The sequence below is a fragment of the Protomyctophum bolini genome, assembly GCF_963924005.1.
Source record: "Protomyctophum bolini genome assembly, chromosome: 12".
NCBI lineage: Eukaryota > Metazoa > Chordata > Actinopteri > Myctophiformes > Myctophidae > Protomyctophum > Protomyctophum bolini.
In genome coordinates, this window is record NC_137873.1 from 40,553,048 (window position 1) to 40,567,841 (window position 14,794).

Below are 14,794 nucleotides of genomic sequence, written 5' to 3' on the forward strand. Positions count from 1 at the left end.
AAGACAAAAACTAAAATCAAAAGACAAGGCTGCATTTTTCCATCTTCAAAAATACATTCATTGAAATCCTCTTGCATTATCGTTAGGCTGAGAGACGAGATCCCACTTTTTATAGAACTTATCCTCTTGTAGTCTAAGTATGAATGTTAGTTTTTCCATAACATACAGTTACTCAGTGCACACACTATTTAAGCTTAACAAGTTGGTGGGTCCTGTTGGTACCAGCATCGTGTGATCGCTTTCTTACTTGTTGCTAAGAGGATCTTGATTAAATATTTATCATGTATTAGAAACTCTTCAGGGATATTTCCCAGCAATAAAAAGGAACCAGTCAGAGGTATCTTAAAACCCAGAATGGTCTCCAAGGTGGAGTGGATATCTTGCCAGTATTTCTGAATTTTAGGACAAGTCCAGAATATATGACCGTCCCATGAGAATGTTACTTAAGTAACCACATGGTTAGAGCATCAACACAGGACACACTGGTCCACGTGTGGTCCTTTGAGCATCGCACAGGTCTTCAAGCCTTCATTGCACCGGTCTGGAAGAAGCCTCATTAACCTACCTCTGTTGGCGCTCCTGGCGAGCGATCTCCTTCAGCTTGCTGGCCTGTTCACAGCGCCGGCGCCTGCGGTCGCCCTTGGCCTCCGCCTCGATCTTCAGCTGCTCCTGGCGGTAGGTGCGCTGGTAGGCGGTGATCAGCCGCCGCAGGCGGGCCGTGAGCGTGGAGCTGCTGGGCCACTCGCAGGCTCCGCTCTGCGTGGAGGAGCTCTGGTGGACTCTAGGACCCGGCGTCGTGTCCTCCACGGAGATCTCCTCGTCCATGTTCATAGAGTCACCCTCATCGTAGAGGTCCTTGGGGAGTCTCGATGCAGGCTTGAATTCCGGATCCTCAGAATATTTGTCGTAGTCAGCGCTGGAAGTCACGCAGACATAAAAGTGTCACAGAGAGAGTGGGGGAAAAAAGGTGGACATTGATTGGCTACGATCAGTAGCATTGGACGGCGGTTACAGAGGCCGTCTACTCACTCGTCTCCCATCTCGCCGTCCCCCGTGTGCTGCTCGGCATCGATGGCTTTGTCGTCGGGTCGACCGGCTCTCTCCAGGAAGCTGAGGTAGGGATCGGCGCGCATCGTGGTGTACATCTCGTAGCCTGTGAGCAAAGACGAGCAAGGCTGTTAGAATACAGGACCATGATGGCACATTGGCACCTCGAAGCTACAGACACATGCAGGGTCAGACAGACGCATGCAGGAGACGGTAAAGGATTTACAGTTTAAAAGGACAACTTCGTTTTTTCTTAGTTTTGTTCTTAGTTTTAGGTTATTAGAAAAAGTTAAAGATGAGTGTTATTTTATATAACTATCTTTTGTTTTATGCATGCTATATGTTATTTTATAATTGCGTTTCCTTTGCTTGATGTTCTGTGTAAAGCACGTTGAATTGCCTTGTTGTTTGAAATGTGCTATTATACAAATAGAACCACCTTGCCTATAGTAGTACTGTAGGTGTATTGAGCGTCTGCCTGAGAAATGATGGAGTTTCCCCAACAAACACTAGGCCTAAAAATAATCAAGTGCAGTTTTCTGCATGTGCATTAGGATAATTAATCAGACCAGTGTGTGTCCAGTGGAAACCTCGTATGAATCTGATCTCAGGTCAGAATGGGTTAACACATGAACAAGACACACCATGCTTGTAGACTCCGATGAGGAGGGACCGATCGGCCCACGTGTCCCACCACCCTGCTGGCACCTCCTGCTGTTCCATCTCAGGCATCCAGATGTCAACGTCGGCATCCCTGGAAAGAAAATCAAGTTAGCTTTACAGTGGACAGGGTGACGTGCACGAAAGACATCAAGTCAGCTTTACCGTGGGCAGGGTGACGTGCATGTGTATATGAGGGGACAGGGTGTATATGAGGGGACAGGGTGTCTATGAGGGGACAGGGTGTCTATGAGGGGACAGGGTGTATATGAGGTGACAGGGTGTATATGAGGGGACAGGGTGTCTCTGAGGGGACAGGGTGTCTATGAGGGGACAGGGTGTATATGAGGGGACAGGGTGTATATGAGGGGACAGGGTGTCTATGAGGGGACAGGGTGTCTATGAGGGGACAGGGTGTCTCTGAGGGGACAGGGTGTCTATGAGGGGACAGGGTGTCTATGAGGGGACAGGGTGTCTATGAGGGGACAGGGTGTATATGAGGGGACAGGGTGTATATGAGGGGACAGGGTGTATATGAGGGGACAGGGTGTCTATGAGGGGACAGGGTGTATATGAGGGGACAGGGTGTCTCTGAGGGGACAGGGTGTCTATGAGGGGACAGGGTGTATATGAGGGGACAGGGTGTATATGAGGGGACAGGGTGTCTATGAGGGGACAGGGTGTCTATGAGGGGACAGGGTGTCTATGAGGGGACAGGGTGTCTCTGAGGGGACAGGGTGTCTATGAGGGGACAGGGTGTCTATGAGGGGACAGGGTGTATATGAGGGGACAGGGTGTCTATGAGGGGACAGGGTGTCTATGAGGGGACAGGGTGTCTATGAGGGGACAGGGTGTCTCTGAGGGGACAGGGTGTCTATGAGGGGACAGGGTGTCTATGAGGGGACAGGGTGTATATGAGGGGACAGGGTGTCTATGAGGGGACAGGGTGTATATGAGGTGACAGGGTGTATATGAGGGGACAGGGTGTCTATGAGGGGACAGGGTGTATATGAGGGGACAGGGTGTCTCTGAGGTGACAGGGTGTATCTGAGGGGACAGGGTGTATATGAGGGGACAGGGTGTCTATGAGGGGACAGGGTGTATCTGAGGGGACAGGGTGTCTATGAGGGGACAGGGTGTATATGAGGGGACAGGGTGTCTATGAGGGGGGACAGGGTGTCTCTGAGGGGACAGGGTGTCTATGAGGGGACAGGGTGTCTATGAGGGGACAGGGTGTATATGAGGGGACAGGGTGTCTATGAGGGGACAGGGTGTATATGAGGGGACAGGGTGTATATGAGGGGACAGGGTGTATATGAGGGGACAGGGTGTCTATGAGGGGACAGGGTGTATATGAGGGGACAGGGTGTATATGAGGTGACAGGGTGTATCTGAGGGGACAGGGTGTATATGAGGGGACAGGGTGTCTATGAGGGGACAGGGTGTCTATGAGGGGACAGGGTGTCTATGAGGGGACAGGGTGTCTATGAGGGGACAGGGTGTATATGAGGTGACAGGGTGTATATGAGGTGACAGGGTGTATCTGAGGGGACAGGGTGTCTATGAGGGGACAGGGTGTCTATGAGGGGACAGGGTGTCTATGAGGGGACAGGGTGTCTATGAGGGGACAGGGTGTCTATGAGGGGACAGGGTGTCTATGAGGGGACAGGGTGTATATGAGGTGACAGGGTGTCTATGAGGGGACAGGGTGTCTATGAGGGGACAGGGTGTATATGAGGGGACAGGGTGTCTATGAGGGGACAGGGTGTCTATGAGGGGACAGGGTGTATATGAGGGGACAGGGTGTATATGAGGGGACAGGGTGTCTATGAGGGGACAGGGTGTATATGAGGGGACAGGGTGTATATGAGGGGACAGGGTGTATATGAGGTGACAGGGTGTATATGAGGGGACAGGGTGTATATGAGGGGACAGGGTGTATATGAGGGGACAGGGTGTATATGAGGTGACAGGGTGTATATGAGGGGACAGGGTGTATATGAGGGGACAGGGTGTATATGAGGGGACAGGGTGTATATGAGGTGACAGGGTGTATCTGAGGGGACAGGGTGTCTATGAGGGGACAGGGTGTCTATGAGGGGACAGGGTGTCTATGAGGGGACAGGGTGTCTATGAGGGGACAGGGTGTATATGAGGGGACAGGGTGTATATGAGGTGACAGGGTGTATCTGAGGGGACAGGGTGTCTATGAGGGGACAGGGTGTCTATGAGGGGACAGGGTGTCTATGAGGGGACAGGGTGTCTATGAGGGGACAGGGTGTCTATGAGGGGACAGGGTGTCTATGAGGGGACAGGGTGTCTATGAGGGGACAGGGTGTATATGAGGGGACAGGGTGTATATGAGGGGACAGGGTGTCTATGAGGGGACAGGGTGTATATGAGGTGAGTTGGAGTTTTAGATACCTGATACTGACTCCTCTCAGGAATGCGTCAGCATGCTGACCAATCACCTCCTGTTTCAGGTAGTAGAGCATTCGCACCCGTAGCAACACCCTGCAGGAGAAGGAAACACCACAAGAGGTTTATACTTACACAAAAATCGTTAGATCATCAGGTAGAAACCATATTTTATGTTTTTTTTCTTCTTTTTTTTCATAGATATACAAGCTCACAACATTTTCTGAGATCTGGCATTTTTGATATTTTTGAACATGTTTGAAACAATTTGCCTATAATATAATATAACAAAATATAACAAAATAGGCACGTCGAGTTTAAAGTGTACAATATACAGTAGTATATTGCATTGATTTCTGCATTTGTTTCCTGTAAAGTTAAAGTTGTCAGCAACGATATACATGCTGTGTGGATGAACTGGATAAATGTGGTAGGCGTGCACTGACTTGTTGCATTGGTGTTTGAGGTACACTAACTTGTTGCATTGGTGTTTGAGGTGTTTGCTGTACACTAACTTGTTGAACTGGTGTTTCTGGTACACTAACTTGTTGTTGCACTGGTGTTTGAGGTGTTTGTGGTACACTAACTTGTTGCATTGGTGTTTGAGGTGTTTCTGGTACACTAACTTGTTGTTGCATTGGTGTTTGAGGTGTTTGCGGTACACTAACTTGTTGCATTGGTGTTTGAGGTGTTTGCGGTACACTAACTTGTTGCATTGGTGTTTGAGGTGTTTGAGGTACACTAACTTGTTGCACTGGTGTTTGAGGTGTTTGTGGTACACTAACTTGTTGCATTGGTGTTTGAGGTGTTTTCGGTAGCTGTCGTCCACCAGCAGCGTGTCGGGGTTGAACTTGCGTATCCACTCCACCTTCTGCACGTCGAAGGTGCTCTGGGTCTTCACCCGCTTGCCCTTCCTGCCTCGTGGCACAGGGATGGACAGACCTGGGAGCAGGGAATGACACTCATTTATACAATTTAGTTTATTGGCTAAGACAAATTAACGTTTTTCAGTTTCAGAGACTTCAGGGTCCAAATAATGGTGCAATAAAGAATGAATTAGGCTCCATGAATAACAGGCATAGACATGAGGCAAGACCAGGATTACACCATGCACAAGTAAACCCGGCTTTGGAATTGGTATAAGATTTCAGTTAAAAACGTTCGCTCTGAAAGAATATACACTCAAAGATATGCACCACATGTTCACGATTTTTCTAAAATAGCAGATATACAAGCTCGTAGCGTAAGCGTGGCACTCGAGTGGTTGAGCAGTAATTAGTTCCAAACAGTGTGCCTTCCTAGTTCCTACCAGAGCGGGTTAGCAGTAATTAGTTTCAAACAGTGTTTCTTCCTAGTTCCTTACCAGAGCGGTTTAGCAGTAATTAGTTTCAAACAGTGTTCCTTCCTAGTTCCTTACCAGAGCGGTTTAGCAGTAATTAGTTTCAAACAGTGTTCCTTCCTAGTTCCTTACCAGAGCGGTTTAGCAGTAATTAGTTTCAAACAGTGTTCCTTCCTAGTTCCTTACCAGAGTGGTTGAGCAGTTGTTGCGGCCCCAGGCCGTTCTCCGGTGGCGTGATGAGCTCCCAGATGAAGCTCTTGATGTTCTCGTCACCGCGGTAGTGGAGCAGACAGAAGACCAGGATGACGCGGCAGATGGTCTCCACGTCGCGTTCGCCCAGGCGACGTTTGCACCTGGCGTGAGACAAGATGTCCCGCCAGCGTCCCCAGCTGCCCACGGAGAGGAGAGAGAGAGACTGATGTGAGTGAAAAGGTTTTGACTTGACATCAAGATCGCTGCCTGCTTAGACCGTTGGTTAGCAAACCTTTTAATTTCAAGCACCCCCCATAATTGAGTGTACAAATGGATTAAGGCCGTTTTGATGAGCAGGTGAGCAGGTGTTTTTAACACGGTACATGTGTGGTCCACCTACCCGTAGATGAGCAGGTGTTTCTCCACCCGGAAGCAGTCGGTGCGTCCGTACCCCGATCCGCTGTGGCGCTCCGAGCGCCGCGAGGAACGGGACTGCCTGGCGTTGGCGGGAGGGTACTCGTCGTCTGTGTCCGCGTCGGAGAGCTCGCCGCCCTCGCCTCGCAGCGTCGAGAACTGTCGCGTCTGTTTGCGCACTCGGGGAGTGTCGATCACGAGGGTGTTCTACGCAGGCGACAGGGCAGAAACGGAGAGGGAGACGTGTTAGTGATGATTGTAATATAATAACTGTACATCATATGCTTTTAGCCAGAGTACCTCGCAGGATGTTTCCTGCATAAAGAATTACAAGGCAGCTGCAGTGCTTATTACAAGTTTCCACAATAGATGTAAATAACCGGCCATAGTATCAGCCATTTTTTATATTCAGGCGTGCAAGGAAGACTGATGTCAAGACTGGCCCAAATCAGTCCTGACATAACTGCTGGTCGGTTGATGATTAAAACGTATTTAGTATTTTAGCATATGTCGAAAATACTGGTTGGTTATAGCCTGGTTCCAGACGAATCTGGTTGGCTCGTCACCACTTCAGCCGTGAAGTCCTCCCACAATTGAGAGGCTTAGGCCCCATTGGCCCATTACACTGGCAGACGAATCAGATCTGTGCCACATGGAGATTGAAATCCGATTGGTTTAAATGAGTCCAACATGTCACATGACTCATTTAAACAAATCAGATTCCAATCTGGATGGGATGTGGGGCTCAGATCTGATTCAGGCTGGATTTGGCTGACAGTTTAAATGGGGCCTTAATCTTAATGGGGCCTTAATCTTAATCTGCCTGGGGCAATATATGCATTGCAAAGGCTGGCTATGCGAGGCTAGTTGGTTATAGCAACATATACAGTATATATCCCATTTTGGGCGGGAACCCCTTTTGGTGTTTTAAACATTATGTTATAATTTAGCTATTTTTGAAAAATCGTTAAAATGTGCCTCAAATCTTTCCGAAAATTGTCATGATTTAGATTTTTTCAAGCCTGAATGGGGGATATATATATATATATATATATATATATATATATATATATATATATATATATATATATATATATATATGTGTGTCCTGGTCACTGTTACCTTATGATTACAGCCTTTACCTTTCTGTTCATAGTGTCAAAGTCAATGTCGGCCTTCTTGGCCCACTTCTGCCAGAAGTCGACGTCGTCGATGGCGATGTCGGTGCGGTTCTCGGACGCCACGAAGCTGGCCTTGGAGAAGGTGGAGCCCTTCCCCTCGCTCTCGATGGTGATGGTGGTGGTCCGGCGCTGGAGGATCTGGTCGATGTCCTCCTCGCAGAAGCGGTTCCCCTCGTCGTTCTCGTCCATGATGGCGGCGTAGGCGCCTTTCCTCAGCAGGTCCTCGATCTCCTTCTTGGAGAACTGCTGCACCGTCTGCAGGAGGGAAAGGGGGCAGAAAAGGCCATTTAGCTCAAGTGTGTTACTCGAATAAAATCACATAACACATACACTCACTAGAAGTAGTAAGCAGGGAACAACAGTAACTTAACAAAGTGTTCTGAAGCGAAATACTGTATGCAAAAAATAAAAAACATAGTTGCATACTTTGGTATCACAAAACTCTGAAGCATATTATTCAGCTCATATTTAGCTCAAAGACCCAAGAGAAAATAATAAATTCAACGTTTTCCCGGGGACCCAAACTAGTGAAAATAGCAGATCTACATCATGCTCACAACACGTCACTTGTGAGCTGGTAGATCGGCTATTTTCACTGCTTCTTAAACATTTGTTTTCTAATTTATGAAAACAAATTCCCCGTGTTTGGGAACCACTGATTTAGAGGACGTATAGGGCTCCGTTTTCGTCACCGCTAAACCCCTTATCCCTAAACTTCTCTACTCCTTTTTTACTATTTTGAAAAACATTTTTGAATAGCTCAACTAGCCAATCTACATTGACACGTTGTGAGCTTGTAGACTGGCCATTTTAACTATTCAAAAGTGTTTTTGTAAAATAGTTTAAAGAAATGACGAAAATGGAGCCCATAATGTCCCAAACCCAAGCAGTCCAGACTCCAGAGCACCAGTTCTCTTCTCACCCCGCCGTTGATGCCCTCCGTTTTGCCGCTCATGCTCTGCAGCACGGCCCGGTCCAGACCCAGCTTCAGGCTGGCCTTGTCCAGCATCTCCCTCTCGTAGGAGTTCCTGGTGATGAGGCGGTACACCTTCACCGCCTTGGACTGGCCGATACGATGGCATCGCGCCTGGGCCTGAGGGGGAAGGGGGGACGAAGACGGTGGAGTTAAGGTCACGACGAGAAGCAGCCGGTGAGCGTTCAGAATGTCAGGAACATAAAAAGGTTGTGTCCAAAATATACAGGGGAAAATACCTCCACTGGAAACTCTAAATGACACAACAAATATACAGGGGAAAATACCTCCACTGGAAACTCTACATGACACAACAAATATACAGGGGAAAATACCTCCACTGGAAACTCTACATGACACAACAAATATACAGGGGAAAATACCTCCACTGGAAACTCTACATGACACAACAAATATGTTTTTCTTTTATGATTATGACTTTCACAGGAAAATGTGAATAAAGCCATTCAAATAATCAAACATTTTCCGGGTGCAGTACTTAGTTTAGACAGTTTTTGGTTAAGACCAGTCATTAGTCCTACAACTACAACCTATCTCAAACCCTCACCCTAAACCTAAAACCTCCCACGGGACGACAGCACACCTAAACCTAACCTTAACCCATGTCTAACAATTTACAATTTACAATTTAGGCATTTAGAAGACGCTCTTAATCCAGAGCGACTTACATTAAGCAAGAACAAAAAAGCATGGGAATACATCACATAAAGACATTTATCATGAAACATGCGTAAGCTAAGAAAGTAACAGTGGAATATCTATAATGACACTATACATATAAGCTATACATCTATACTACTATGCTATACATATGTACTATGACGTGCTATGACAGTCTAACCAATGACTAGTCTAAACTAAGTATGCACCCCACATTTTCCACAACTTAAACGCTCCCCAAATGTACGTATAAATTGACACTTGATTTTACACAAAGGGGGGGGTTGGATCAGATAGAGTAGTACCTGGAGGTCGTTCTGAGGGTTCCAGTCGGAGTCGAAGATGACGCAGGTGTCTGCGGCGGTGAGGTTGATGCCCAGGCCTCCGGCGCGGGTACACAGCAGGAAGACGAAGCGGTCCGAGTCCGGCTTACTGAAGCGGTCGATGGCGGCCTGACGGAGGTTCCCCCGCACTCTGCCGTCTATACGTTCATACAGGTATCTGGGGACAAACCATCAATACGTTCATACAGGTATCTGGGGACAAACCATCAATACGTTCATAAAACCATCAATACGTTCATACAGGTATCTGGGGGACAAACCATCAATACGTTCATACAGGTATCTGGGGACAAACCATCAATACGTTCATACAGGTATCTGGGGACAAACCATCAATACGTTCATACAGGTATCTGGGGGACAAACCATCAATACGTTCATACAGGTATCTGGGGACAAACCATCAATACGTTCATACAGGTATCTGGGGACAAACCATCAATACGTTCATACAGGTATCTGGGGACAAACCATCAATACGTTCATACAGGTATCTGGGGACAAACCATCAATACGTTCATACAGGTATCTGGGGGACAAACCATCAATACGTTCATACAGGTATCTGGGGACAAACCATCAATACGTTCATACAGGTATCTGGGGGACAAACCATCAATACGTTCATACAGGTATCTGGGGACAAACCATCAATACGTTCATACAGGTATCTGGGGGACAAACCATCAATACGTTCATACAGGTATCTGGGGGACAAACCATCAATAAGTTCATACAGGTATCTGGGGAAAAACCATCAATACGTTCATACAGGTATCTGGGGACAAACCATCAATACGTTCATACAGGTATCTGGGGGACAAACCATCAATACGTTCATACAGGTATCTGGGGAAAAACCATCAATACGTTCATACAGGTATCTGGGGGAAAAACAGAGGATTAAGTGCTTATCCCATTTAGGCCTGACGTAAAAAAAAAACGTATAAAAAGAATATATATATTCAAACATTTGGGCCACATTCCGCTGCCAGAACGTTGGAACACTCCTCTCGTACCTCTTGTTGATGAGGTAGTCCTCCAGGATGTCCAAGCAGCGCACCATCTGGGAGAAGATGAGCACCTTGTGTCCGCCGGCCTTGAGGCGAGGCAGCAGTTTGTCCAGCAGCACCAGCTTGCCGGCCGAGCGGATCAGGGCCTGCAAGTGGAAGTCCGGCGCCATGGGGTCATACTTCCCCCGCAGCTCCGCTACAATCTTCTCCTCCGCGCCTGGATGACCAGAGAAGGACCAGAGAAACAAGCATAGAGTTGTGTTACTCATTAGAGTATGTATGAGATTAATATTTTTCTATATTTAAGGTAACCAAAGCATGTCAGTGTCAATCCGTGACGGAAATAAACAAGTGATGTTTCTTCAGCTTCTTTGTATTAACAATCATAGCAGAAGTACTCCTAGCCGATTCCATTCTGGCCGACTGGTACAATAATAAAAACATTTGGCATCTAGTAACAATTTCAGCGCCCAGTAGGGATGTGCATAACTGAATCATTTTGATCATTATACTGTTGTTAAGATGCAGTACCAGTAATGAGGTAGGGGTGGTAAATGATAAGATGCCGTACCAGTAATGAGGTAGGGGTGGTAAATGATAAGACGCCGTACCAGTAATGAGGTAGGGGTGGTAAATGATAAGATGCAGTACCAGTAATGAGGTAGGGGTGGTAAATGATAAGATGCCGTACCAGTAATGAGGTAGGGGTGGTAAATGATAAGACGCCGTACCAGTAATGAGGTAGGGGTGGTAAATGATAAGATGCAGTACCAGTAATGAGGTAGGGGTGGTAAATGATAAGATGCCGTACCAGTAATGAGGTAGGGGTGGTAAATGATAAGACGCCGTACCAGTAATGAGGTAGGGGTGGTAAATGATAAGATGCAGTACCAGTAATGAGGTAGGGGGGTGGTAAATGATAAGATGCAGTGTACCAGTAATGAGGTAGGGGTGGTAAATGATAAGATGCCGTACCAGTAATGAGGTAGGGGTGGTAAATGATAAGACGCCGTACCAGTAATGAGGTAGGGGTGGTAAATGATAAGATGCCGTACCAGTAATGAGGTAGGGGTGGTAAATGATAAGACGCCGTACCAGTAATGAGGTAGGGGTGGTAAATGATAAGATGCCGTACCAGTAATGAGGTAGGGGTGGTAAATGATAAGATGCAGTACCAGTAATGAGGTAGGGGGGTGGTAAATGATAAGATGCAGTGTACCAGTAATGAGGTAGGGGTGGTAAATGATAAGACGCAGTACCAGTAATGAGGTAGGGGTGGTAAATGATAAGACGCCGTACCAGTAATGAGGTAGGGGTGGTAAATGATAAGATGCAGTACCAGTAATGAGGTAGGGGTGGTAAATGATAAGACGCCATACCAGTAATGAGGTAGGGGTGGTAAATGATAAGATGCCGTACCAGTAATGAGGTAGGGGTGGTAAATGATAAGATGCAGTACCAGTAATGAGGTAGGGGGGTGGTAAATGATAAGATGCAGTGTACCAGTAATGAGGTAGGGGTGGTAAATGATAAGATGCCGTACCAGTAATGAGGTAGGGGTGGTGAATGATAAGACGCCGTACCAGTAATGAGGTAGGGGTGGTAAATGATAAGATGCCGTACCAGTAATGAGGTAGGGGTGGTGAATGATAAGACGCCGTACCAGTAATGAGGTAGGGGTGGTTGCAACACTTGCGCAGCTCCATCATGGTGTTGAGGAGGTTGGGGACGTTGCTGTTGCTGGTGGCTCCGGCGCTGAGGAAGGTGAAGTTCCTCTCCAGGATGGCCCTGTAGTACTTCTTCTGCACATCCGTCAACTCAACCTGAGAGCATAAAGACAAGACGGTCAAGTTTTCCACAATGACATGACAGCCATGGGAACAATCCACGGACTGCCACGTCCACTTGGGGGTCTGAGGGCCGCGTATAGGCCCATGAGTGGGGTCCATGGTCAGCACACGATTACATAAAATGACAATATTTAAGTGCCAGGTAAAAACCCACAGAAGTCCCTTGAACAGCTTGAAACCTCTCTCTTAACATAAATATGTTGTATGGGTTCAGTATAGGTTCGTTATTAGTGGGTTGTTATTCGAGTCCTTCGGCTCTCTTGACAACCTCACCGTCAGCGTGGGCGAGCTGGAGGAGTGGGAAGAACACAGCCCGATTCTCTAGAGCGGAAAACACCTACAACGTTATAGAATACAAATATAATAACACAATTCAAGTTTTATCTGGTTCATCCAGCCTTCAAAGGAGGAACACTGTAGATTCATCGTCGATGCATTTCAATGGAAAATATCCTTATATTTTGAGTGGTGCAATCACTCCTATAGACAGCTATGTGTATGGCTGTGTCCCTGTGTCTGTCCCTGGCTGTGTCCGAGCTAGAGCTCTTCACCGGGTCCCCCCGCGACTCCGAAAATACCCGAGTTGACCCGAGACCCGCTCGGGTCAGAGTCGTGTTTTATCGTAATCACTCGGGCAGGGTCAGAATCGGACTGTATAATCTTTCTCTCTGTCCGCTGCATGTGTGCTCGTGACCTCATGACCTCATGTGCGCTCATGCTGCGCATCGCTGCAGAGTTTAAAGTGTGATCATTTAGGCTGACCTAGGATCAGTTTAGTGTGTTCCAGCGACATGAACGGCTGTGTTACATGTGATGATTACGCTGGTTTAGGATCAGCAGCGCAAGACGTACCACGCAATGCAAGCCCCGTCCTGCATGCATGGTTTGCCTTGCGCTGATTTTAATGAAAACACCGGCGTGCAATTATACTTTATATCACGATCACGGATCCCGACAACAGTGTCGACCTCAACGAGGTGAAAAAGCAAATCAAATTAAAATAAGAAGGTTAAAGCAACCATGACAACTCTCCTGTGTGTCCCATTCCCCACACGGGGATAAAGAGAGCAAAGTAGGAGCTGTTTATAAGTGCCTTGTAATATTCCATTCAGCCAAGACCGTTTCACGCACCTGCTTCTGCTAAAACTCTTGATGATTGTGTGTAAAAAAAACCAAATGATCCGTTTGGTTAATTTTAAATGAACCCACGCTGTGGAGACGAGACACGTCTCCCTCACCCTCTGCTGCAGCGCACAGCCTGTAGGGAACCTCTCTCTCTCTGTCTGTCTGTGTCTCTCTCCCTCACCCTCTGCTGCAGCGCACAGCCTGCAGGGAACCTCTCTCTCTGTCTGTCTGTCTGTGTCTCTCTCTCTCTCTCACCCTCTGTCTCAGCGCACAGCCTGCAGGGAACCTCTCTCTCTGTCAGTCTGTGTGTCTCTCTCTCTCTCTCTCGCTTTAATCATAAAATGGTAATTGGTCCAAAAAAAGTCCACTATATTATTTCATATAGTCCACATTTATGTCTGCCTGGCTGGGTCGGGTCTTTCTGAAATAATCGGATCTCGGATTCAGGTTGATGAAACAGTTCCAGTTCTTTAACTGGATGATCTTACCTCGATGATGGTCTCTTGTTTGGGTGCCAGGTTCTTCTCAACATCCTCCTTCAGCCTGCGCAACATCATGGGTTTCAGAATGGACTGGAGTTTAGTGACCTAACGAGACAGAGAGAAGGTTTAGTGACCTAACGAGACAGAGAAAAGGTTTAGTGACCTAACGAGACAGAGAAAAGGTTTAGTGACCTAACGAGACAGAGAAAAGGTTTAGTGACCTAACGAGACAGAGAAAAGGTTTAGTTTAGTGACCTAACGAGACAGAGAAAAGGTTTAGTTTAGTGACCTAACGAGACAGAGAAAAGGTTTAGTTTAGTGACCTAACGAGACAGAGAAAAGGTTTAGTTTAGTGACCTAACGAGACAGAGAAAAGGTTTAGTTTAGTGACCTAACGAGACAGAGAAAAGGTTTAGTTTAGTGACCTAACGAGACAGAGAGAAGGTTTAGTTTAGTGACCTAACGAGACAGAGAGAAGGTTTAGTTTAGTGACCTAACGAGACAGAGAAAAGGTTTAGTTTAGTGACCTAACGAGACAGAGAAAAGGTTTAGTTTAGTGACCTAACGAGACAGAGAAAAGGTTTAGTTTAGTGACCTAACGAGACAGAGAAAAGGTTTAGTTTAGTGACCTAACGAGACAGAGAAAAGGTTTAGTTTAGTGACCTAACGAGACAGAGAGAAGGTTTAGTTTAGTGACCTAACGAGACAGAGAGAAGGTTTAGTTTAGTGACCTAACGAGACAGAGAAAAGGTTTAGTTTAGTGACCTAACGAGACAGAGAAAAGGTTTAGTTTAGTGACCTAACGAGACAGAGAAAAGGTTTAGTGACCTAACGAGACAGAGAAAAGGTTTAGTGACCTAACGAGACAGAGAAAAGGTTTAGTTTAGGGACCTAACGAGACAGAGAGAAGGTTTAGTGACCTAACGAGACAGAGAAAAGGTTTAGTGACCCAACGAGACAGAGAAAAGGTTTAGTGACCTAACGAGACAGAGAAAAGGTTTAGTGACCCAACGAGACAGAGAAAAGGTTTAGTTTAGTGACCTAACGAGACAGAGAAAAGGTTTAGTGACCCAAC

General features: G+C 46.8%; 1 protein-coding gene across 1 annotated transcript in view; it reads right to left on the bottom strand.

The window, feature by feature from the left end:
* Positions 1–14,794, bottom strand: part of chd8 (chromodomain helicase DNA binding protein 8) — a 46,115-nt gene that overhangs the window by 10,000 nt on the left and 21,321 nt on the right. The window contains exons 18-30 of the mRNA XM_080777181.1: positions 13,726–13,824; positions 11,926–12,085; positions 10,269–10,479; positions 9,211–9,406; positions 8,174–8,344; positions 7,213–7,506; positions 6,057–6,277; positions 5,651–5,853; positions 4,911–5,067; positions 4,132–4,221; positions 1,692–1,801; positions 1,030–1,153; positions 566–916 (exon numbers count right to left, since the gene is read on the bottom strand). Of these exons, the coding sequence (XP_080633307.1) occupies positions 566–916; positions 1,030–1,153; positions 1,692–1,801; positions 4,132–4,221; positions 4,911–5,067; positions 5,651–5,853; positions 6,057–6,277; positions 7,213–7,506; positions 8,174–8,344; positions 9,211–9,406; positions 10,269–10,479; positions 11,926–12,085; positions 13,726–13,824 (2,387 nt within the window). The remainder of the gene's footprint in view (positions 1–565; positions 917–1,029; positions 1,154–1,691; positions 1,802–4,131; positions 4,222–4,910; positions 5,068–5,650; positions 5,854–6,056; positions 6,278–7,212; positions 7,507–8,173; positions 8,345–9,210; positions 9,407–10,268; positions 10,480–11,925; positions 12,086–13,725; positions 13,825–14,794) is intronic.